Here is a 24,917-nt window from a genome sequence, read left to right on the forward strand (position 1 = left end):
GGCACCTTAAAAGCTACTCGTCTCAGCATATAGGCTTCTCACACAACTTGGCTCGGAGTGCTTTGTGTCAGTGATCGTGCCAAGGAGTGTAATGAGGGTGAGGGTCGTACGTCCAGGGCTGGCTTTGACACACGACCCCTGTTCTATAGCGCAGAAACTCTGTTTCCTGATGCAGGGCAGACATCGGGGCCCAAAATTTGTGTCTGTCAACATTGATCCGGCAACTCGGCACGTGTTGCTGTAGACGTCTGACGCGGCAGCTCGGGATTTAGGCAACGTCCGCCTGGTGCCTGGAGGTGACGGATCACGCCACATGCGCCGGCGATCTTTGGAACGGCATTCGTGGGCTCGTGTCAATTGAATGCCGGAACAAGCCGTCGAGTTTGCAATGTCCAGGTTGGACGGTTACTGAGGCGAGCGGCTCGGCTTCCAGCCGACGAGCGGAGGCCCCACTTCCCTCCGGCTCCGTTTCCCCACAATTCTGCTCCGAAGGGGGTTCGGGATTGACCCGAGCCTCCGTTCCGCGCCAGAACCCCAGAAATCTTGGTCGCAGCTCACCATCGTAGCGTAGCGCGCAGTAGGCCAAGTGTGGCCGTAGCAAAACTCAATAATTTGTGAGGCGATTAGGACATCAAAGGTCTATTTCCACCATGCTGTATAGGAAAATAGACGGAACAAGACAGACGCTTTACAATGGTATACTCGTGACAGCAGCGTAGACTTAAACATCCCCGTCTCACTTGGTGAGAGGCTCCCGAACCCACTCTAGTCCTTTAATCGCACCATGCTTCGCGCGGAAATTGTCTTCCAGGTAGCTCCCTCTCGGCGCGAACGGCCCCGTCGTCGCCGCCTTGGGCATGATGCTGCCCGCGTTCTTCACGTACGTCGAGTTCAAGTTCAGAAGCGCCGTTTCCTTCAGGTCTTCGGGGTTCTCCACCCTCGGGACAACGCTGGAGTATCCTCCCTCGTTCATCTTTCCGAGGAGCCTGACCACCATGGACGCAGTCGCTTCGGCGCCCAGGGTCCACGACGCATTCGTGTATCCGATGACAAAGGTGGCGTTCGGGACGTCTTGAATCATCTGTCCTCGCCAAATGAACTTGTCCGAGGGGGCGACAGCCTTTCCGTCGACGTGTATAGTCGCACCTCCGGCTAGTTGCAGCTTCAGGCCCGTAGCGGTGACGATGATGTCGGCGTCCAGGATGTCTCCAGACTCAAGGTTGATGCCGGTCGATGTCACTGTTTTTATCACCCCGGTGGCGATGTCGGCGTGCCCCCCATGTAGAGCTTTGTAAAAGTCTCCGTCTGGGCAGAGGCAAAGTCGCTGCGTCCACGGGTTGTACGTCGGATTGAAGTGAGGGTCAAACGCCATATCCTTAGGCAACAAGCGCTTCGTGCGGAGGCCGAGCACCCATCTGGCAAGCCGGGGGAACGTAACACAGAATGTGAAGGTGATGCGCGCGAGGAGGATCCATTGAAGTCGCTTCATGCGCAGGGCGACGGCTCGCGGCATGATGTAGTCGATCAAAGACTTTGAGCTGGCGTTGGGAAGCACGGCGATGTAGGTGGGACTCCGCTGGAGCATCGTCACCATCTTCGCCTTCTCGGCCAGCTTCGGGACGAGAGTGACGGCTGTGGCGCCAGAGCCAATGACGACGACCTTCTTGTCGGTGTAGTCGAGGTCCTCCGGCCAAAACTGAGGGTGGATGACCTTGCCGCCGAAATTGTCGATGCCGGGAATGTGCGCCTGCAGCGGAGTGCTGTAGTCGTAGTAACCGGTGCCGAAGATGATGAACCGGGCGGAAATCGATGTCGGCTCGCCGCGCGCCTCTACCGACAGGGCCCATTCCTGGTGCGCTGAAGACCACGAGGCATGCTTGAGGCGGTGCTGGAAGCGAATGTTCTTGTCGATGCCATGCTTGGACGAGGCCTCACCCAAGTACTGGACGATGGAATCACCCGTCGCGATCGGGTTGTTCTTGTGCCACGGGTACCACTGGAAGCCAAAAGTGAAGAGATCCGAGTCGGAGCGGATGCCGGGATACTTGAACAGGTCCCAGGTGCCGCCGATGTTGTCTCTGGCCTCGAGGATGCAGTACCTGTAGTTGGGAAACGCGGTCTGTATGCGGTACGCGGAGTTGATTCCCGAAATGCCTGCGCCGATGATGACGACGTCGAAGTCGGGAGCGTTCGCCATGGTTGCGACCTTGAAAGCTGCGCAAAGGATGGATGGTTGGCAGTCGGATGGGGGTTTTGCGATCGGGTCAAGTGACAGCAAGAGGGCAAGTCCAACGCTACGTTCCTCGGAGCGATTTATATCTGTCGCGACCGTCCGCGACACGACCATTTTCATGTGTTGGGACGGCGCCGGATCAGACCCGCCGCTCGGGCGCCTAGCACATCGTCGATGGCCGGCGGAACGGGGACGGGCGCATTCTTTCGTGCCTGGCGGCGCGTTGCACCCGTTCCTCTTAGCCACTGCCGAGGTTCCTGGTTTACAGCGGCAAAAATCCACTAACCGGCGTCGCTCGTTCACTAGAGTCCCCGGACGTGACCAAGCGACGTCGCATTGCTCTGCGCCAGCTGAACCAGCCGTTCAATACGTGTTGGGTGCAGCCCAACTTACATGACGTGCGTCGTCAGTTTGTGGTTGCGTCCTCGCCGTCATCCGTCAGATAATTGGTGCTTCGTGTAAGTGGCCGGAATGAGCGTCATCAGCAAGACTTCGGCAGTCGAAGACTCAGGCGCTCATTCCGTGGGCGAAATCGCGACCGATGTAGCCTTAGCTTTAACCCTCCAAGATGTCAAGAAGGCCTCGGCGTGAACAAGATTTACCCTTGAGGCAGGCGGCATGCTTCCATCAGATCATAGTCGGGGTCGCAACTCGCGCCAGATACAGAAGCGTGGTCGCGCATTCGGGGATCATCATACGACCTAGCAGGCGCCCGCTGGTCGGAACGGAGCCGCCAACGCTTCAGGCATTCCAAGTGACCGCCAGTGGCGACACCCCGCGCGTGGACCGTGCACCACATTCGACGGTCACAAGGGCCATCGGAAAACACCCGTCCCCGAACCCCATCCGCCGCCCACTGTTGTTGGTGGAGTTTCTGAACTTCTGATGTAGGTAATCTACTTCTTCTGATCACCAACCTACTACGAGATGCACAGCTTCGTTGATTCATTTTATATCTCATGCGTAAACATGACCCTTCATCGACTGCGTCGCCATGGATGCCTCGACTTCACTTCCTTATGAAACATGGCTGAAGGCAGCCGCCGCGCCACGTGCAACATGCCAGGCTCGTTGCGAACGTCATGTTCTCTCTGCCCGCACCGACCGAGGCCGCCACGCATCCTCAAATAGCTGCCGTATGAAGAAGTAGTCGTCCTCATACTTCTCTTCACTTTCCAATTCCTTCCACCGACTCTCTATTCGGAGGCGTTAGCGCCCAACATTTTGCGTGAAATGGAATGCCACTAGCCGGGGAAAGCCTCTGAGAAAGCTCACTGACCGCGCGCCTTTGCAAATTGTCTCGTGTACCGGATAAACTGGACCTTGGCTTCGTCTAGCCCCATCTCAACTCGAAGTAAGCAGTCTTTCGCGTCACCGGACAAGGGAGAGAGTCCTCTATTGCAGTAATGGAAGTGAGCGAGGAGTATGTTTGCCTCTACATGGCCGTTTAGCATCGAGCACGCATCATGGTGGCGCATGTCATACCGTGGAAGTGTTCCCTAACCATGGGAACAAAGCCCTTGCGGCAGAGCAGTATTAGCAATGATGTTATCCGCTCGTTGGAGAAATGTTGGAAGTAGCGATTTGATGAGAAAGCAATCTTACCCTGCCGCCGATGGATCGGCATTCGGCCAAAGCGTGGGCCAGGAGCAGCGTCGTGTTGTGCAGCAGCATGAACGTTGTCAGGTACAAGGCCAGCCACGTATGTTTACTGTTCCGAGACGTCATGCTTTGGAGCTTGGCTACCAGATTAGGGGCGATGGTCTCCTGAATGTGGTGCAGCAGTGTGAGCTTCAGCTGCGCAGCTAGAAATGGGGGTACGGCAGCTCTTTTCGCAAGCACCTGCGACTGAGGCATGGTACAATACCCCATGTCCAGCCCACTGTGGCCCACAATGAAGGTCGGAAGTGTCGACAGGCGGGCCGCGGTCCATAACTTGAACGTCAACTTGAGAAGCTCTACCGACTCCTCGGGTGTGGTCGGGTCCTGGTACATCTCGCAAGCCAATCGATATGTGCGATGCACGAGTTCATTTGGTGGCCCCGTGAACTGCTTCAAGGCTGCGCCAGTAACCTCGCGTATGTATCCGGCGTAAATCTCTTCGCCACCTTTGAGGTCCGCCATGGCAAGTGTTGTCGTTATGCCTCTGGGTCTGGAGTACGGATGTCCGTCGTACAGAATGTGTGACGTGTCAACGAATTCTCTCACGTCAATCGCCATGTACCTGTTGCTAAGGCCCTCAGATACGTAGATCGTCTCGATTTGATCTGACCGCCAGGTTTGTATGGGCGTCATGACCATGTGGTTCCATCGTCGCATCCAGTCCTCCTGTGGTCCGTAGATCGGCTGTATGAACCTCAGACTCGTGAGCTTGAATCTCAGGCATGGAAACCGGCGGTGGGACGAGTGTGCCAGCTTTTTACAAGTTAAGCATTCTCCTTCGGGCTCATCGGCGTTGCTCCTGCACTGCGCTTGCATCATCAGACATACGATTCAGACACCGTTGGTACCATTTACAGTCGCCTCGGAATGCTTACCCGTACTCTTTGCATGGTACATCGTATGCAAGAACCAATCCTCCGTGTTTCGGCAGTCTCCTTGCGAAGTCTGATGTCCTTGAATGGACCTCGCTTCTGTCCTTTTGGCCTGTAGTGGGAGGTGGTCCTACTGCCGAGCACAACACTAGGCGACAACTGGACCATGTCGTCGGGATGGGATCCTCTGCCTTGCAAATAATATGTTGTGCTGTTGATGTTTCTACAAGCCGATCTAGTCATCCAGGGGCCCGTCAGGGTTGGCGAATTGGACATGGAGATTGGTGACGACACTTCCGGGCGGGAAGGCCAACGCGGCAGATAGCAACTGCTGGACTCGGCCCGCTTCAGCGGCAACTTCGCTCGTTGCAGACCATTACCATCCTCGCACGATATCAGGCTTTTTGCTCGTATGGAGTTTCCCGTATAAGACCACGTATGGGGTTCTTCTGTACGTGGTCAGCCTTTGGTGGGCGCGCGGAACACAGTCTATAAAATGAAAACCGACTCAGCGTTCACCATCCGCCCTTGAAACGGCCCTGAAACGGTAGGTGAAGAAGATCCACTAAGTTCATTTCCAGCACACGTTGATACTTACCTGCACCGCCTCCCTCATGGCCAAGGACAGGGAGCTTACTAGGCGGAACTGGACCCATTTGAGCGAAGGCGATACAATCGATGTCTGACAGTGGTACTGACTTTGATCCGATTCGGATTTAATCGGCATGGCTAAGTATTCGGTCTGTCTCAGTTCGTCTCGAAAACGGCTTTGGCTGCGACTTTGAAGATTTGTGCGTTGGGAAATGTCAATAAGTGTATGGGATACGAGGCGCAATCAGGGTCTTTTGGCTGGTCTGAAGCACACGAAGGCGCTGAGCAATAGGGTGGTACTGTTTTGGTCAACAGCAGACTTGGAAGAATGGGCTTGGGAAGCAAATTGAGCCGGTTTAAAGCAGAGGATAGGGAAGCCAATGGGACGTACGCAAAGATATCGGCACAGTGCTGCCTCCAAGCAGCAGCGGAGGGGAGTGTTTCTCTTGTCTCTTCTCTCGCGTGCTGCATGTACTTTCCCCGCAGTCCGACCATGTGATCCCAACGGTGCGGTGAAGACCCCTCCAGATGGCCCCATTCACATAATGTGTTCAGGATGATGGTGTATATAGATACACGCGGATTATATCCAGGCGGATATGTCGTCAGCAAGCGAAAGGTGTTGCGCTATATCTATATGCCCACTGACATTGCCGCACTGTTGTCCAACGGCATGCTCAGCCGCGTCATATCCATATTGATCGGTGTAAGTTATTGGTCGGGTCCCGCTCCGCCCGTACATGATTTGACGGTCTGGCGTGTTAGTATCAGCTGGGAAGGTGCAGTCGAATTGAGGGACGGGGATCATTGAGGGTCTGGCCGCCACCCGCGTTCGAGGCAACGAGACCAAGTGCAAGCCAACCCTTGCACATTGCATTTGCCACCGGGTCTGAGTCTTTCCGATGACGGTACATTTTTATCACCCGACGGCTGGGGAGATCCGAGGCCGGGTACGATTGTCATGCTATTGGCCCGAAGAAGTGGCCAAGGCAAGGGAACTATGCACTGCTACAGCTCGACTTAACAGCGAAGTCGAAGACGCTGTCTATGAAGTCAACGCTTTGCGAAGGCGCAATTACCGCAATGGTATATCCGTACGCGCAGGGCATCTTGGGGGCCAGGAATACGTACTCCAAGTCATTAGTTGAAAGCGTGAGGGGCCCGGGTCTAGGTAGTTTGGGAAACCCAAGGCTCCTCGCGATTCCCGCCTATGCCGCGTGCCAACCCTCCGATGGCATGTAATCAGGAATAATGTTCACGTTCTGGATGGGTTGCCCATGATGTTGTGTTGCTCCTTCTGCAGACCGAGATGCTACGCAAAACATCCTCGGCAATCTGGTCTGCACGCGCAAGCGGTCTACAACAGGCGAAGGCTATATCAACGAAGTCGTGCGGACGTGGGTGATGCCGCGAGACCGGAGTCGCATTCAACCCAGTAGTAGCATCCAAGCTCTGTTCCGAGTATGGAAAGGAACCCCGCACGCTGTCGCCCACCGAATGTGACCTCACAGCCAGCTCGCAACAGGTCTTGTCGGCGAGGCTAGTGGGTGTTGATGGATCCTGATTATCATCGCGTCCCGCTTCCCGTAGCTCGTAGCAGCTTGACGCGCTCGGACCGGACGACCAACTGCGACACTGATGACAGGCATTATCAATCTAGACACGAATTAAATTGCCACTGTTGCATGCATGTGGCCATGCCGACGCTAGTTTGACCGCACGCCACCCACATACATGTACTGTGTATAAAACCAGTACTCATCTTACATGCGCTCAAACCCTTTGATTTTGTACATGAACCTTTGATACTGGTAGGCATTCCAATACCAGAGTTCACTCAGCAGGTGCTCCCGCGAGCTCCGCCACCTGCACGAACAGCTCAATCAGCCGCATAATACATACATGTGAACGTCGGCGGGGTTCAACCCAAGCATGAAACGGCCAGCGACTAGCGCATGGCTGCCTCTCTGGCGGTAGAAAGTCCAGAGACGGCTGTTGAGCCATCGATCCAGATTGAACTCATGATTGTCGAGCCCGGGAGATAATGGCAGGCGAGAACCCCGCTTTCATAGGTGCTTTGATATGGCACTGGGATGCACCTATCACGCAAACGTACCTCGCCCGTGAAAACGTTGCAGCAAAGAAGCGAGAGTCGCATGGCCGAAGCAACCCGTCATGGGCAGCAGGGGCCACAGTCGCGCGTCCAGGGCGCGGCACGCTCACGTTGCAACAGAGCGGTTGCCGCAACGATCGGAGGATTCTGGACTCGAGAGACCCTGATGACGCAGATGTGCCCATGCTCACGAATCTGCAAGCCACCGCGGCACATCATGTAACTATTGGCAGACGCTTGATAACATGAATCGATTGTGGTGGGGGAGGGCGACGCAAGATGAAGAGTGGAGGCGGGAGAGACGACAACTTGGTCGGGTTTTAGTGGACACGATCGATGGTTACTCCCGAACACGATGACCCAGCACACGCTCGAGGTGCATACCTGAACGGCCGCAAAAAGTGAAGAGGCGGGCTTGGGAGGTTCTGTGTCTCGCGACCAGACAGCAACCACATCCGTAGCCTCTAAGCATGTGAAAGAGGGTCATTCTATGTTATTGGTGCGTCCAGTCCCCATAACCACCCCGTGTCACCATTCGTCTGTGCAAGTGGGCAACGTGAGAGCCCCCTGTAACTGCGCGAGGGGTCTGGCGGCTCATTGGTTACGCAGTCCACGCTGTATATAACTCGTGAACAGCACCTGCGAGGTGGATGCCACATCGCTACTACACCAAGGGTCCTCGGAGCACGCCGCGACTCAAACATAAATCCCCAGACCGACGACGGATCTGGAAAGTTCTGGACTGGCTTCCAGGCACTAACTCACGGAGCTCACCGCTGTCCTATGGGCGCAAAGCGATAGGTCATGTGTCTGAAACACCCACGAAGCTCACTGCCGAGTCTCCGGGGCCTTGCATTGCCGATCCCGTCGACCTACTAAATTGGGCACCGCAGCCCGCTGATAGCGGGCTCCGTCAGCGGCCCCGAAGCTTGGACCGAGCAGATCGCTCGGACGGCTTATCGTCCGTATTACACGTTCCTCGGTTGATGCTATGGAACTCGAGTAATAATAGAGCCGCCGAGAAGCCGAAAAGGGGGCAGCGATGCTGGGACATCAAGGTCCATATATAAGCCACGTAGCCTTGGTCAAGTTGAGATCTGGTCGATAGCTGCATCGGCCGCGCAATCTGCGATCTCCGATTGAAGTTGCGGGCCCAATCCAAGCGCGAGATCCTAGTGTGCCTCTCGTTTGACACCACCGCGATTTGCCCACAATGCCCAGTCTTGCTAAAGCCTCACTGGTGGCTTTGGGGTCACTGCATGGGGCGAATGCCTGGGGAGTGTTGGGTCACGCAACAGTGGCTTACATTGCCCAGCACTACCTTGCCCCAGAGACTGCATCATGGTAAGGCATTCACTGAGTCGAGCCACCACAGTCTCGTTCTCTCGTCGGAACAGCCCCGCTGACTGCAGCAACATGTAGGGCGCAGGGTCTCCTGGGCGATTCCTCGGACGCGTACCTGGCCAACATCGCCTCCTGGGCGGACCAGTATCGGGCCACAGCAGCAGGCAAGTGGTCCGCGCCATTCCACTTCATCGACGCGCAGGACAGCCCGCCCAGCTCCTGCAACGTGGACTACGACCGCGACTGCGGCAGCTCCGGGTGCTCCATCTCCGCCATCGCCAACTACACACAGCGCGTGGGCGACGGCCGCCTCAGCACCGCGCAGACGACCGAGGCGCTCAAGTTCCTGGTGCACTTCATCGGCGACCTGACGCAGCCGCTGCACGACGAGGCGTACGAGGTCGGCGGCAACAAGATCAACGTCACGTTTGACGGGTACCAGGACAACCTGCACGCCGACTGGGACACGTACATGCCGCAGAAGCTCATCGGCGGCAAGGACCTGGCGCATGCGCAGACCTGGGCGAACACGCTGGTGCAGGATATCGAGTCGGGGAGCTACAAGGCTCAGGCGCCGGACTGGATCAAGGGCGACAATGTTAGCGATGCCATCGGCACGGCTACGCGCTGGGCGACCGACGCAAACTCGTACGTCTGCTCCGTGGTCATGCCCAACGGCGCTGCGGCACTGCAGAGCGGCGACCTGTACCCGGATTACTACAACTCCGTGACTGCCACGATCGAGCTGCAGATTGCCAAGGGAGGCTACCGTCTCGGGCACTGGCTCAACACGGTCTACACGTCCAAGGTCGTCAAGAGAGCTGAGGGCGGGTTGCTGTCGACGCGGGACATGCCGCTGCCGGACTTGACGGGTCGCGATTTACTGCCAGAGCCGCGTCCTTTGAGTCGAGCAGAGCTAGCTAGAGCGGCCATGTCCGGTTCATGCTGCACTCATTCGCATTAGAGGAGTTGGAATGGTTCGTGCCCATCTGCCGGTGAAGTTAGCTAGCTCATATTGCGGGCTCCCAGTTAGCATGGAAGGCAGCTTTAATCGGCAAGTTCTCGATCTGGGTTACATTTGCCGGTCAATGCCACCTAGTTCGGGTCGCATACCCATCTGGCGTCACCATCGTCATCGTCGCGCCACCAAGCTGACGTGCGTCTTTTGGGTTCGGCTCCGACTCAACGCGGTAAAGAACGTGCAGGACACACCAACGCGTCGTGCAAATTTCTGGGTACAGAACCCATGCACGTGCAGATATATAAACCCGGAATTTGATCCTCGCGCGGAGGTAATGCGGCTCTGCCGTCGTGACCTAGCGTCCATCAACATCGAATCAGTCAAATTTACCGTCCGTGGTCAACTCGGCTCATCATGGACATGCTACCCGTAGACAATCCCACGGCGTCGTACTGGCTGTCAGATCCTCACCCGCTAGCCAAGTTCCGATCTTCAGACGCAGTCCCGGACGAGACGGACATTGCCATCATCGGCACCGGCATGGCTGGTGTCTCTACCGCTTACCACATCCTAAAGCAGTGCAAATCCGCCACTCCCCCGTCAATCACGCTCTTAGACGCCCGTGATGCCTGTTCTGGTGCGACGGGTCGCAATGGCGGTCACGTCAAGACAATACTTGCATCCGTGAAGAAATGGTACGAATCTCATGGGCCAGACGGGGCGGCTGTCATAATCGCATGGGTGGCTGCACAATGCCGTGCGCTGAAGAAGATCGTTGAGGAAGAAGAGCTGGATTGCGAGCTCCTTGTGAGGAGATCATACGACGTCCTGTACGACGCGGAGCAGGCCGCGGAGCTAAAGAGCTGGCTGCGCGACCGGCGCAAAGAGGGAGTTGAGTGGCTCGATGAGCTCCAGTGGCTGGAAGGGCCACATCTCGACAGAGTAAATCTACAACCCCAATTACAACCTCGAGCGACTGCGCTGACTTGATGACACTGCAGATTGTCGGGGCCAAGGGAGCAGTCGCGGCCGTGGGTGGACCAGCAGTGTCACTATGGCCGTATAAGCTCGTCTCAAGCCTGCTTGCTCTCGTCGTCGACAAGGGCGCAAAACTGTACACGAACACGGCCGTGCACGCAATCGATCGCGGGTCCGACACCATTAAGCTCTCAACATCTCGCGGCGCCATGCGCGCCAAGAAGGTCGTATACGCAACCAACGGCTACACAGCTGGCCTACTACCCCAGTACCACAGCGTCATCGTCCCCTTTCTCGGCCAAAACTCGCGACTCGTACCGAACGAGCAGACGCTCCGCCAAAGCCCCAACCTCGCTGCCACATTGAACCTGCATCACAGGGCTGACTCGGTCGACTATCTCAATCCTCGCCCCGATGGGTCGATTACACACGGGGGCGGCACGCGCAACTTCCGGCGGGACGCGAATGACCGCAACGAGCGTTGGTTCAATAATGTCGATGACTCCAAGTTGATCTCGGACAAGGTTGCTCCCGACTTCGAGAGGATTGATCGGGAGAAGCTGTACGGCTGGGAAGACAGCGAAGCCAAGGTCGACTCGATTTGGACGGGAGGTGAGTCGCCAGCATTGGAAGACAAGGCATAACACTTGGCGTGTACTGATGATGTGTGCAGTCATGGGTTTGACACCAGACGGGCTTCCTCATGTCGGCCAAGTTCCCGGCACGCGCAATGAGTGGCTGCTGGCAGGCTTCAACGGCGGCGGCATGGTCTTCATCTTCACCATGACCCAAGCCCTTGCGGACATGGTTCTCGAGGGCAAGGAGCTTGAGCAAACAGCAATCCCGGTGCTGTTCAAGACAACGGAGGAGAGGCTCAAGAAGAAGTGCGAGGACGTCAAGTGAACGGCAAAGATGCATGAGTTTTGTTTGCGCCGTGGCTACGACTGCCGCAAGAGATGGGAGAGGCGCCTGTGCATTGCACCTCGACAACATCACGAAGTGCCCACTGTATGTGGCTGGGCTGGAATGAACGACACCAGGATGGAGAAATCACGGTCAAGTAAACGAGTAAAGTCTCATAAATATAGACACGGTCAGATGCTTAAACATGAAATATATTGTGCCTACGTCAAACCGGGCAAAATGCTAGTTCTTGACGGCCTTTTCCGGCACGACGTCGGTCTCAGTAAAGTCCGCCACGTTGGAGTTATCCTTGTGGAAACCCAGCTGGGCCGTGTCCCAGCCCTGGCTCTCGAGGTAATCGCGGAAGCGCTTATCCTCATGGGTGATGGTATCCTGGCCAATATTAGGAATGAAGAAGAAGGCAATAATCGCCGACAGCAGCGCCAGACTCGACGCGACCCAGAACGGGTACTGCGCCGACTCCGTCTCGTTGCCGCCCGCCTTCTGGATATACGGAAAGACCCAGGTGCCGACAAAGGCGCCAATCTTGCCCACAGCGGCAGCGATGCCGTAGTACCGACCGCGGACGCCCGTCGCGCACGTCTTGGCCGCCAGGAGACCAATGTTGTTGCCGGGGCCCAGCTCGCCGAGGGACATGAAGATGCCATACACGATGGCGAAGGCGGCGATCTGCGTCGAGATCTTGTTGTACACGCCCGCGAGGATGTAGCCGACGACGGCCTGCGTGGAGACGCCGAGGATGAGGGTGTACTTGGGACCGATCCAGTCGGAGACGAAGGCGCCGATCAGGGTGCCCGGGAGGTAGAAGATGTTGATGACGGTGTTCCAGCCGAAGACGGTGGTGAGCGGCGCGTCGTCGCCGTAGATGCCGCTGAGGATGGATGACGAATAGATGCCAAAGGCGTAGGAGCTGAACTGCAGGGACCGTCAGAATCACTTCACAGAGTAATGCGGACACTGGATGATACGCACGTTGTAGAGGAACCAGATGAGGCTGACACAGAGCAGGCGAGGCCAATAGAACTTGAGCACCAGCCAGTATGGCGTCTGGCGGCGCATCGACTCCTTGGCAAACTCCTCGGGCTCCTTGAGGCGCAGACGCAGGACGAACAGGACGAGAGGGAAGACGACGCCGATGCCGAGGGAGACGCGCCAGATCGTGCTGTAGTGTCCGTTGTGAGCCGCAGCGGCGACGACGTCTGAGAGCATAATTAGCGACCGCTCTTCTGAAGCAAACCAGGGACATTATTTCAAGACTTACAAGGAACAAATGCGCCAAAGACGAAGCCAAGGTCGATCATGCTGTTGGTGAACAAGATGAACCATCGGTTACGGGTGCCCTTCTTGAGCTCTCCGCTCGACTCTGCGCAACCCACACTACCAGCCGGGTATTCACCTGCAGCCTGTCAGCTCTATCGTCCAACTACGCCCTGCCGTTCGCAGGCTTTCCGCGCCTATGCGAGAGGAGAAAGACATACCGCCAATGCCCACGCCGACAAAGAAGCGCCACGCCGTCAGCATGTTGAACATGCCGACCGGCTCGCCCTTGTAGTAGGAGCCCGTGGCGAGGGCCGTGAAGACGATGAGGATAATGGTCGACAGCAGTAGCGAGTTGTTGCGCGACCAGTAGTCCGAGGTGAAGCCAAAGATGAGCTGGCCGACGACGGTACCAGCAAAGGCGATGTCGGCGACGTACTTGGCGGCTTGCGAGTTCTTGTACACGTCGCCGTACTGCAGCTTGAGGACGGTGTTGACCGAGCCAATGACCTAGACATCTCATGTCAGTCCGATTCGCCCCCCTCGCAAGCTATTGCGGTCCTGGCGACGGCGGATGCGCCTGGGGACTTGGAATCCATCCAGGCCATGCGCAGCGCCAGGATTGAACAGGGGATATCACCCACGTTGTTGATGTAGCCGTCGGAGAAGAGACCAGCGCCGCAGGCAAATACGGGCATGGCGGCCTCCATAAAGGTCTTGTGCTGGACCACCGTCTCGAGATCCGTGGCCGAGGCATTCTGGGCCTCGCCCTCGCGGCGGTCCTCGACCTCCTTGTCGCGCCCAAAGTTGAACATGGCAGGCGACAGCAGCAGGCGGCGGCAATTTGCTCTAGGAAGATGAGGTCCGGTCGGTTTTAGGAGGAGGAATTCCGTGTGCTCGTCGTCTGAGGCGACAGGATCGCTTGTCGTCGTCGTCGTCGTCGGTTCGGCGGCGCTCTCACGAGAAACACGGCGGCAGCAGCAGCACGTACAGCACACACGGCACTCCTAAAAAAGCTGTCGTCCGAAGGAGAGTCAATGCAGGAAGGAATGGACCACCGGCAGCAGGGCTAGAGTCGGGGGGCGGGCTCCTCAACTCTAATCCTTCTTCGGGGGTCGGCACTGCACTGCACTGCACTGCACTGCACTGGGAAAACCAAGACTGGACCAAAGCGGGCCTACAGCTACGGGCAAAGCTCAAACGACAAGAAACTCTCGCGAGAGGAAAAGAAGGAGGGAAGCGAGCCACCCGTCCGAACGGTCGCCCGTGGGGAGGAGCCCGTCACTCTTATACTGCGGGACCGTCGTGGGACTTTGGGGGTGGGAGGAGGGGTGTGCGCGTGGGCGGCGCGGCGAGGATCCGCACCGAAACGAGACGACGACTTGACGACTGCGTGGTAGTAGACTCCAACTCCGACTCCGAAGAACGTGCATGTCCAGGCAGGAGGAGGAGACCATGCGTGCAGCATCGGGGCCGCCCACACCCCACTCACTCACTCCATGGGGCCCGGGGGGCGATGGGTACGCACCGGGCACGTCGTAGCAGCAGCAGCAGCAGCAGCAGTAAGACGCCCACGCCGAGGCGAGACATTCCCGCCGACTTCAACGGGGCAGAGGATCGCTGTTTGTCCCTCCTCGTACGTAGCCGCCCCCTCCCCTCCCCCCGAAAACCTGCAGGGACCAGCCCCGGCCAGCGGACGGACCAAGTTGAAGAAGCTTCGGGGCGGCTCGACCATGCCCGTTGGAGGCAGGCGGGATGGCCTGACGGCGTGCCTGCCGTTGCGTTGCGTCGGGGTTGCGTCCGCGTACGGGACCGTCTGGTGGGCCTCGCTCGCGGGTGGTGGTGGTGGTCCCTGTTCCTTTCGTCGCGCGCCGGACGGAGTGTGCATACGAGGTCGGTTTTTTTCGAAGTACGGGCGGGCGGGCGGAACCAGCGTGTTTCTCCAGTCTGCGACTCCCACTCTGTGTCTCGGCTCTCGTGCTGGTCTGGTGCTGGGGCAGCGCGGAACCACTCGTTGCACCAGACACGAGGGGAGAGGGACCCAGTCCAGTCCGAACGCAAAAGAATTTAAACCTGCGTTACCCGAGCTCCAGTTTCTCCTTCTCCTCTGTCCTCTGGGGCAGAGTCCACCCACCGTCGCCTTACCTGGCTGGAGTGGGTGGATGTTTCCACAGCTTGGACGGGGGGGCCCCAGAGGGAGGGTGACGTAGGGATGCCGGATGCACGCGAGAGACGCGCGACAGACAGGCAGGCAGACAGACAGACCCCGGCAGCAAATCTGCGGCAACGGGGGAGACCGAGTTTGTCTGCATGAGGGTGTTGGAAGGGCTGGGGGGGCAGCAATGACGGCTGGATGCGTCTCTCTCAGCTTCCAGTCCGCCCCGGCACATGACAGCTGGCGCCAACGCCGGAGGGAGAAACTGATCGGCTCTTCCTCGTTCGGTCCGTGCTGGCTGCAAAAGGGCGACAGACCGCATGCACCCAGAGCCAACAGCGACGGCGGTCCCGGCGCCAGTGCTAGAGCAATCTTTGTCTGCGCAGGCGCGCACGCAGGGCCAGCCACCCACGGTTTCGTCGCATGAATTGCAACTTTTCTTTAACCTTCCTTCTGCGTGGATGTCAGTCAGAAGACGAACCAGTTCCCGTGTGCGCCTGCAGCACGTGTCTGTCTGGAGAGACGGGGGACTGACAGAGGGTAGAAGGACGTAGCGACGACGGTGGAGTTTCGAGTGTAACCAAGTCTCCACGCAACAGTCGCAGGACCCGGTCCTTGACTCGACTCTTGTTTTTTTTTCTTCGCGCAGATGCCACTTTCAGCAGGGCGCCCGCGGGCGGCTCGCTGTCAGAGCATGTCCCAAACAAAGCTCGCGTCCACCCAGACGCCCAGAGTGCGCCACAATCTCTCGGCCCGGATGCGCGGCACCAGGGGCCTGGGCGATCTGAACCGCTCCATCCATCCATCCATCCAGCCCCAAGCGCGCCCCTCTCTGCTTCCTTCTCCTCTGTCTCTGTGCTGGTTGCCGCCGGTGCACGTGGGCGCATGAACCCAATCGCATGGCGCCGGCAAAGGGGGGCCACAGACGCCAATATCGCCTCCTCTGTAACGTACATACTCACCGCAGGCACTTCGAGGCCGCAATTGTCGTCTCGGGGGCGCGTCAAAGTGCCCACGTGCCCATTCTCCTCTTCCAGCATCCCTGTCGGCTCTTGCTGCTGCAGAGTTGTTCCCGGCTCTCGGCCGCCGCCCGCCTGCCAAGGTCAGCCACCTTTTTTTTCCTTGCTCCAGTCAGCCTGGCTGGCTGGCAACACCTGCGCTGGGCTGGGCACGCTAGGCGAAGGGGGGGCCAAGAGAGGAGCCGGCGCGGCAGGCGTCTGGCTTTTCTACTCTGCGCTGCGCCGCGCCGCCTGGCGCCGTGTTGCGTGTCTCCACTGGAGGAGCGGATCCTCGCCGCGCCCAGGTGCATGTACGTAGGTGTAATGAGAGGGTCGTCTTCACATGCTCAACGCTGGCGGACCTCAATCCTCGTACGCGCAGGAACATAACATTGGCGTATTAGACATGGTTTGAAAGTAACTAGTGTAAAATGTAGTGCCCCTTCTTTCCTCTGTGCCGTCGCCAAGGCAAACATTCAAGGCACAACCATCACATACTCACACATCCAACGCCCCCTACCGCCTGACACCAGCCAGACCCAAGCCTCTCCCTTTCTTCCCGAACCCCCGAACATGAAGACCACACCGGATTGGACCCAGAGGGACAACCCGGCCACGCGCACAATTGTGGCTCTCAGCAGCTATCGCTACGGTAAATGACGTTCCAGTTCGTCGAGTGAAACACCTGGCCCCCTATCATCCAGTACGGATAAATCATCAGGCACCTATCGTAAATCGCAACCAGGCCGTCCCTCACCGAGCTCCACCCCACCAACGTCTTGGGCGCCGGGGTCTGCGTGCATCAAGAACAATCCATGGTCAGCAAAGCCCTGCATCATCGCCATCACGTCTACATGTCCTACTGCCTCACGTCCAGACCTCGGGGCGAAAGTAGGCAGGCCGGTGTCAAAGGACTCACATCGTTGCACACGTAGACGGCGCCGTCGTAGCTGCAGCTCACCCGGCCGCACACCCTCGGCCCCGCATCCAGCGTCGGCGAACCCTTCAGCCGGCCGAGGTAGTTGTTGGCCTCGTAGTACGACCTGGCGTCCATGCGCCCAAACGGCGCGTACGGAGGCGACCTGTCCGAGCAGATGATGTTGGAGTTGCGAAAGTCAGTCCGCCGCTGGAGCTCCCCCTCGCCGGCGTCGTCCGCGCTCGTCGCGTTCGCAAAGTCGACGTCGTAGTTGGGGTTCAGCTCCACCAGCCGGCGGTAGACCTCCTGGGCCGTCCCCTCGAGCTGTATCGACTCCTCGTCGGGCCGCACCTTGACGTCCCACGTCATGGGCACGATGGCGTAGTCGCTCCACGCCGCGGGCGCGGGTTCAGAGCCGCGACGGCCCTGCTCCATGTCGTCGAGAGGAGCAGCGCCGACTACGGCCGCGAGGGCGCACAGGATGATCGATTCAAGTTGCATGATGAAGAACGACTTGTACCAGACTGTTGTGTATTCTAGCACTGACAAGGAGCTATTCTGGCTCGAAGTTGAAGCTGTCGACGAGGATCGCATTGCGGTGCAAGACGGTCTCCGCCAACATATATAGTCTGAGCTCGTTTCCTTCATTGTTGTCCATGAAGATGTCTCCTCGCCTTGCATTCAGCATGCGCCGTGAGAGTCCCTGAGCTCCGAGTTGCTTTGTTTAGAACAAGGAATGTTGAGCCACACGCCTTTGTTCAAAGAAGAGCATGGACGACGCAAGATGCTGCCGCTTTGTGCGCAGCCTCAGTGTTTGCTCTATAGCTCGACGCTCGAGTCAACTCGCTAGCGCTCCCAGTGCGAGTTTCGCCAGCGAATGTCGACCCCAACTCTCCTGCTTGTGACCCGAGCGCAAGTAGGAACGCCAGCGACCACTCGGCCGGTGCATGAATGACGTTGTCTATCGCGGTGAGCCGTGGACCGTTCTGCGACTGCTCGGTCAAACCGCCGGCACTACTGCGACAGCCGCGTGGAGACGCACGCCAGGAGATTTGGAGGGATCGGCACGTGGTATTTCCCAGCCTGTTTGACTCGCGGGCTGTCGAACCGCTCACCACTTTTCTCACACGAACTCCAGCAGCGAGTCTGGTGCCAGTTCTGACCGTACAGAACCATGAGCTGGCAAGGCATGGATGGATGGAGCAATGTGTGGATCGGTGTCTCCGACGCCAAGCCCAACCCGTCGCTAGTTGACCATCAACCGTGCCGGGGCCCTGGCCGGCCCCTTGATTCGTGGACTTCGCAGCCCCCCTCCCCATCTTGCCCAGTGCCTGCCTTGCCCCCCTGGCGGATGGCGCCCCCCGATCTGGCAGAGACGAGTGTTGGCAGTGGACGACGAGCTTCTGGCAATCAACCCCGTGCTGGCCTGGGCAGTCCCGTTCAGTGGCGTTGTGCGCCACAGCGCGTTCCGCTGCACGTCTGGCAGAAGTGCCAGCGCCCCCTCCGGCACGCCAGCAAGGATGCCAGCCTGCCAGGAAACCCAGGCAGGTTTATTAGTGAGCCCATCTTTATCATTAGGCGAGTCAAGGCACCTCGCTGCAGGACGAAACAGGCAGCGCGGTCCGGGGAGGATCGTCGCCCAGCAGTCTACCCGCCAGCCAGCCAGCCTGCCCTGGCTGGCTCTCAATGATGGTAGCCTCGGGGCGGCTTCGGTGCTGCACCTCGCGAAACAAGACCCGAGTCTACTGGATGTGGCTTGCACCTGACATAACACTGCGTAGCCGATGGTGCGGTGTAAGAGGCCAAAGCGACGTGGAGGCACAGTTGATTGATCGCTTAAGCGACGTCAAGGCACGGACAACCCCAGCCTGGGACTGGCCACCAACGTGGGGATTGGGGAAGAAACACCTGGGGTGCATGTCCGTACGGAGTCTGGAGTCTGGAGAAGATTGGAGGGCGCAAAAGGATGGGGTAAGTAATAGACATGCTATGCATTTTGACGGCGGCGGCGCGCGCGGCGCGTCAAAGCGAGGCCGATGAAGATCAGCTCGAGACACCAGACCGCTCCGCTGATGGTCGTGTGACCTCGCGACGACGAGGAACGACGCCGCCAGATCGCCAAGCCGTCCAAGGCCGTATCGGAGAAGACTTTTGCCTGCAAGTCCAACCCCCCCAAGCGGCATGTTCCGGCCACTTGACAATTCCCATATCTGCCCCCACCCGCCAAGCGTCTCCCTCGGCTGCACGTTGTAATTGCGCATGAGCGAACGCGCCAGAAGGCCCTGCGTCTGCACCCCCGCCGGCCAGCCAAGCAAGGCTCATGGCATGGAAATGTATTCGGGGATACTTGTATAGTGCGGTGCGATTGTACCAGGGCGGCACGGCGGAGTGGTATTTTAAGCCGCGCTTGGACGCACGTACGTAGATACGTATGTACATGCAGACGGACATATGGTCCTACATATGCAAGGAATCTGGCAGGCCAACACTCCCGAGGCCGAGCAGGACAATTCCCCGTCCCTTGCAGACAGTCAGCCGGCCGAGTTAGTCACTTAGTCCAACATTTCAGAGTCCAACAACTCAGAGCATCGCTCGCGATTGTATCCGTGCCGGACTATGTTAGGTGCTCTACATATTTGCGTCAAGACGACACCACCTACCTCGACTTTTTCGTACAACGTATGTCGACAGCAGTGTGATTGGCGAGTCGCCAACACGAGCATTCATCACCCCATATGAATCGAACGAACGCAGTGTTCATTGACAATCGTACCATTATGCCCAATCTATTATGTAAAGTCTATGTGATTCTATCCAACAACGCCAGTCCATTTGTCCATGTCTAAAATATGAAACACGCGCGATGCAAGGCGCCTACTCAGCCTTCTTGGACGTCTTGGTCCTCAGCTTCATCAGCGCGTACACCAGCGCGTACGAGCTAAACACCATGAGCACCACGATGCCCGAGTCCCGCCAGCCGTAGTAGTACTCGTTCAGGTTCAGCGTTCGCAGGTAGTCCTCGCCCTTGGTGTACGTGCACACCCTGCAGTCAGCCCTCGCCTCGGGGTTGACGAGGTTTCCCGTCGCACCCATGCCCTGCGAGAGATAGCTCGACAGGTAGTCGGCGCAGGTCGTTCCGTTCGGGGGGTCAAAGACGGCGAACTCGCTGTCCGCGCAGTTGACATCCGTGCCCCACACGCTAAAGACGAGCATGCTTCCCATGAGATAGTTGAACGGGTTGAGGTAGTACATCCAGTAGCGCCAGAAGGCCGTGATCTGCTGATAGGGGACCAAGACACCGCAGAAGGAGACCAGGGTGCCGATAACTACCGGGTTGACCAGTGACGCAAAGACCTCATTGGGGGCGTACGCGGCGATGAATTGACCCATGCCTGTGTAAAGGAATTCGTACATGAGCATGACGAAGAACGTCGCGCCCGCGCGAGTCGAAGCCGTCGGGAATCCGACCGTGTAGTACCAGCAGACAAAGTAGAGAACGCCGCAGATGATGAGGTACGGGATCTCGGAGACGATGAGGCCTGTGACAAACGCAACCCACGAATACATCTTGGACTTTTTCTCGCGTGTCTCAAAAATGTCGCGGCGGTGGATGAACAGCGGTTGCAGCTGAGCCAGGACACCGGGCGCCACAAAGATAAAGGTGAAGACCGTGAAAAGTTTGAGCTGGAGGTCGCCGAAGGATTCACCAATCTTCCAATACGAGAAGCCGTTGAACAGGGCAGAGAAGATGTGCAGCGCCATCTTGTTGTTGACATAGTCAACATTGCGGTACAGCGAGACGTTCATCCGGTGAGTAACGAGCTTGATCTGGTACCACATGGGCATGGCAAACTCGTGGCCATCATCAACGGTGCCCGGCGGCTTCGATGCCGCGTCGCTGATAATGTGGTCGAGCTCCGACGTCATCTTCTCGTACTCGGGGGAAGCCAGCCAGACCTCGTTCCAGTCTTTGCCCTGCGAGAGCGTTCCCGAGACGACGTCAATCATGTGCTCTGCCGGGTTGGCCTCCGCCGGGCAAGGCGCGCCATAGCGGCCAAAGTACTCCTTGATGGTGTTGGCTTGGTCGCCGATGTCGCCAAAGTACACCGTCTTGCCGCCCTTGGCCAGAAGCAGAAGAGTGTCGAACTGGGCAAAGAGCTGCGCAGAGGGCTGATGGATCGTGACGAGAACCGCCTGTCCCACAGCAGCCAGCTTGCGCAAGAATCGAACGGTGTGGAAAGCCGACTGGCCGTCCAGACCAGAGGTCGGCTCATCCAGGAAGATCAAGATGCTGGGCTTCGAGACTAACTCAACACCAATGGTGACTCGCTTCCGCTGTTCCACGCTCAAACCTGCGCCAACTTCTCCGATGAGGGTGTCGGCGAGATCGTGAAGCTCCAGCAGGTCAATAATCGTGTCAACATAGGCGAGCTTCTCCTCGCGCGGCGTGTCGCGACTCTGTCGCAGAAGAGCCGAGAACTCGAGCGCCTCGCGGACTGTCGCATATGCTTCGTGGACATCGAGCTGCTCGCAGTAACCAGCTGATCGTTGAAACGACACCGGCAGTGGCCGGCCATCAACCATGATGGATCCCCGAATTGTCCCTTCCGTCTTCCGCTGCGCCAGGACATCCAGAAGGGTCGTCTTGCCTGCACCCGATGAACCCATGAGGGCTGTCAAGTTGCCTGGCTTGACCCAGCCTTGGACGTTGTCGAGCAGAAGGCGATCGCCAGACGGCGTCTTGACCGTGTAGGAGAGGTTCTTCCAGGTGAACACCGATGTGTTGCGCATGAGGTTGGGGGGCGCCGACTCGTCTCCGGAGTTCTCACCCGACGGCGAGCTGCTCTTGACTTCCTTTCCGCTGGCCTGGCCCTCCTCGTCGTTTTGCCGATGGGCGTCGATAATATGCGCGTTCTCTCGGGGGATTAGCAGGCTCGGGCCATTCTCTGACGAAGATCGCCATTTCGACGTAGAGTAGACCGTGATGGCGACAAACAGCGCCCACCAAGCCCAAACGATGCCAAAGTTCCGCCACAGGTGTGCGTGGCTGTACGAAAGGGATGCAAGATAGGCGTCTCCGTCAACAAAGTTCTGTCCAGGGACGGCACCTCCGACGCCGGAGCAGGCTTGGCTCGCGCCGTCCGTGTAGTTGGGGCCGCTCGGGATCAGGTTATTGCCAACGCAGGGGATGATCTTGTTGTGGAACTCGTTGGAGAGCAAGGCATCGAAAGCGTAGGCTTGTGGGTTGATCCAAAAGATCCAGACAAACCAAGGGTGCATGTGCGGCTTCTGCAGCTGGTAGCCTGCGTACAGAATGCTAGCGGCAATGATGAAGCCAGACACCTTGGAGGCACCGTCAAACGTGCTGAACGCCGCGCCGATGGCCCTAAAAAGCGCCGTCATGCAAAACGTGGTGGCGATGACGATGATCCAAAAGGTAAAGAAATGGCCGGCGTCCATGGTCAGACCGACCATAAAGTACAAGATGAGAGAAAAGGTAGAAACCTGAAAGAGGATGACGGGTATATCGGCGGCAATCTGCGCCAGGCAGAATGCAGCCGGATGAAAGTAGGCGAATGTCTTGTGTTTGATGAGGACGGGACGGCCGGTGAAGGAGTCTGTGACCTCGGCCATGGCAAGCAGACTGTTGAAGAGAAGGGCAAAGAAGAGCGCACCAGACTTCGAGAAGAGGCCGCCTGACGTGTTGGGGGCGTTGTAGAACAGGGAGCCGGCAATCAGCGCCTGCACGATTGTGGACACCTGCTTGATGATGAATGTGGCCTTGTCGCCCCAGAGGATTTGATACTGGCGCTGAACGCATGCCTTGATCTGCTCCATGATGCCAACTGTGAAAGGGCTCTTGCCAGGCAACCTCTTATCTTTTTCCATGGAGACGCCCTCGCGGAAGAGCTCGGTCTTTCGCTTGGCCTCCTCGCTCGACGGGTAGTCATACTCGGCTTGCATGCGGGTCCGGATCGGAGAGTTCTGATACTCGGTGCGAATGGCTTCGGCGGTGCGCGGGAACTTGTGCTGCAACTCGGTACGAATCTTGCGCTCCGTAGGCACGGTGACACCAGTCAGGAAGTCGGCAACATTGGCACCATCGTCGCAGATGAAACCCAACTGCTCCATGAATGGTCGCGCCTCCCTCATGGATCCATAATAGATCTCCTTGCCCTCATCCAGCACGAGGACCTTGTCGAAAAGGTTATAGATGCCGTTGCCCGCCTGGTAGAGCGTGACAATGCTCGCAAGCCCGAGAACGTCGGTCAAGGCTCGGACAGCCCTGGTGTATTCGAGAGCCCTGATTCGTGTCAGTATGGCGTACGCGTGTAGTGAAAGAAGATGCAAACTTACGTGCTGGCATCGAGACCGCGAGTCGAGTTGTCCCAGCAGAAGACGCTCCCTCGCGAAGCCAGACACTCGATGATGGAAACACGCTTGCGTTCACCACCGGACACACCGCGCACAAAAGCGTTGCCCACTTTGGTGTCCAAGGTGTGCTCGATACCCATGGACTTGAGCAAGAAGTCTCGTGTCTCGGCTCGGAGGCCTTCCTTGCTGCTGACGCCGTCGGGCAAACGGAAAGGAACCTTGAGGCGCGTCGCAAAGTCCATTGTCTGGCCGACGGTCAAGGACGGGAAGAAAAGTTCTTCTTCCGTGTTCATGACGATCTGACCACGGAATTGGTTGGCCTCCTCCGCCTTCATGGAGCCATAGTGGACGTCGCCAGACACGCTGGCGTAGCCTCTTCTGTGGTTGGCAATCATGTTGAGGAGCGTGGTGCAGCCGGAACCGGGGCGGCCGAGGACGAGGAGCATCTCGCCGGGCTTGACGCAGCCATGGCTGTTGTCGAGGATCGTCTTCAGCGGGGGCTTTTGTCTCGACTCTTTGATGAGCTTGGGAATGTTGAACTGCGAGAGGACGTTTTCGTGGAGGGCAGCGTCGGCGCTGATGGCCTCGACGGTGAGATTCTGCCAAGTGACGCCCAATTCGCGGGCGGGAAAGCCAGAGGCGACGTCTCGTGCGTGAAAGTCGGCGACGAGAGGCTTCATAGACCAGTCGGCACCGCCGTAGCCCGGCTCGCTCCTGATGGAGCGGTCGGTATCTGCGAGTGTCTCATCGCAGTTGGACTCCATTGTGGCGTTGTATCCAGGCCGCACAACAGATTGGAGGGAACAAAATGAGACACAACGAGAACGGCCTTGGAATTCTATCCGGCCAGGGCAAGCAAGTCTATAAATTAACGAAAGAAAGACGACACGGGAAGCTGGTCAGGGACCCGGCAACCCGCGAATGTCGCCGAGTGTCCGCTTTAAGGCACATGGCGGTGGGCCTCGGGGTGGGACGGGGCGTCAGGTCCGAGCAGCGGCAGGTGGGCACGGCGCAAGTCGGCCGGGATTCATTGTTTTCCGGCATGTTGTTTGGTGAGCAATGAGTCGCTGCCCCCTTCCTGTACGGGCAGGCTTTCCACGGCGCGGGAAAGGCGGACGCGGAGGGATAATGATGGCGAGCGTCGTGCAGATCCACACGGGATCCGCTCCAGGGACTCGGACTCGGATACTCGCCGCAGTCGCGCGTGCGCCACGCCCGCTGTGGAGACCCGGCCGGGCGAGTTTTCGCCGCTTAGTCAACGCTGTTGCCCTTGATGCGACATTGGAACTGAGAGACGGAGATGGCATCGCAAGCGGTCTGGAGGAGATAAGCCTGGTGGGACGGAGCGCTGTCACGGACGTGAAGACCGCTGAAGGATGCCGTTCGCTTGATCAGGGCGCTTCAGCCAGCCCAGGCGTTTCGATTCATGCTGTGCGACCTTCGCGGGCTTCGCGGCGCAAGCAATGGGAGGAGAGAGTGCGCAGGTTGCCAGGGGTCTTGCCTGGCCCACGCTGAGGCTGAGATGCAAGATGCAGATG

At 58.1% G+C, this 24,917-nt stretch overlaps 7 protein-coding genes across 7 annotated transcripts; 2 read left to right on the top strand and 5 right to left on the bottom strand.

The window, feature by feature from the left end:
- Positions 1 to 736: 736 nt before the first annotated feature.
- PLICBS_006769 (uncharacterized protein) lies at positions 737 to 2,197 on the bottom strand (the record flags this gene model as incomplete). Its single annotated transcript, XM_018320143.2, has 1 exon — positions 737 to 2,197. One exon carries the CDS (start codon positions 2,195 to 2,197, stop codon positions 737 to 739), a length of 1,461 nt encoding a protein of 486 aa, XP_018180040.2.
- Positions 2,198 to 3,313: 1,116 nt separating this feature from the next.
- PLICBS_006770 (uncharacterized protein) lies at positions 3,314 to 4,357 on the bottom strand (the record flags this gene model as incomplete). The annotated part of the gene is made up of 4 exons (XM_065601045.1): positions 3,314 to 3,429; positions 3,513 to 3,668; positions 3,719 to 3,752; positions 3,839 to 4,357. 4 exons carry the CDS (start codon positions 4,355 to 4,357, stop codon positions 3,314 to 3,316), a joined length of 825 nt encoding a protein of 274 aa, XP_065457117.1.
- Positions 4,358 to 8,684: 4,327 nt separating this feature from the next.
- On the top strand, positions 8,685 to 9,779 carry PLICBS_006771 (uncharacterized protein; the record flags this gene model as incomplete). The annotated part of the gene is made up of 2 exons (XM_065601046.1): positions 8,685 to 8,722; positions 8,894 to 9,779. 2 exons carry the CDS (start codon positions 8,685 to 8,687, stop codon positions 9,777 to 9,779), a joined length of 924 nt encoding a protein of 307 aa, XP_065457118.1.
- Positions 9,780 to 10,190: 411 nt separating this feature from the next.
- PLICBS_006772 (uncharacterized protein) lies at positions 10,191 to 11,657 on the top strand (the record flags this gene model as incomplete). Its single annotated transcript, XM_018320146.2, has 3 exons — positions 10,191 to 10,718; positions 10,778 to 11,366; positions 11,428 to 11,657. 3 exons carry the CDS (start codon positions 10,191 to 10,193, stop codon positions 11,655 to 11,657), a joined length of 1,347 nt encoding a protein of 448 aa, XP_018180043.2.
- Positions 11,658 to 11,900: 243 nt separating this feature from the next.
- PLICBS_006773 (uncharacterized protein) lies at positions 11,901 to 13,750 on the bottom strand (the record flags this gene model as incomplete). Its single annotated transcript, XM_018320147.2, has 5 exons — positions 11,901 to 12,593; positions 12,651 to 12,877; positions 12,940 to 13,074; positions 13,157 to 13,445; positions 13,580 to 13,750. The coding sequence occupies 5 exons, from the start codon at positions 13,748 to 13,750 to the stop codon at positions 11,901 to 11,903; spliced, it is 1,515 nt and encodes a 504-aa protein (XP_018180044.1).
- A 3,182-nt stretch (positions 13,751 to 16,932) lies between these two features.
- On the bottom strand, positions 16,933 to 17,598 carry PLICBS_006774 (uncharacterized protein; the record flags this gene model as incomplete). Its single annotated transcript, XM_065601047.1, has 2 exons — positions 16,933 to 16,938; positions 17,008 to 17,598. 2 exons carry the CDS (start codon positions 17,596 to 17,598, stop codon positions 16,933 to 16,935), a joined length of 597 nt encoding a protein of 198 aa, XP_065457119.1.
- A 2,280-nt stretch (positions 17,599 to 19,878) lies between these two features.
- Positions 19,879 to 24,143, bottom strand: PLICBS_006775 (uncharacterized protein; the record flags this gene model as incomplete). Its single annotated transcript, XM_018320149.2, has 2 exons — positions 19,879 to 23,308; positions 23,362 to 24,143. The coding sequence occupies 2 exons, from the start codon at positions 24,141 to 24,143 to the stop codon at positions 19,879 to 19,881; spliced, it is 4,212 nt and encodes a 1,403-aa protein (XP_018180046.2).
- Positions 24,144 to 24,917: the final 774 nt, after the last annotated feature.

The sequence above is a fragment of the Purpureocillium lilacinum genome, assembly GCF_023168085.1.
Source record: "Purpureocillium lilacinum CBS 284.36 DNA, scaffold_5, whole genome shotgun sequence".
Classification (NCBI taxonomy): domain Eukaryota; kingdom Fungi; phylum Ascomycota; class Sordariomycetes; order Hypocreales; family Ophiocordycipitaceae; genus Purpureocillium; species Purpureocillium lilacinum.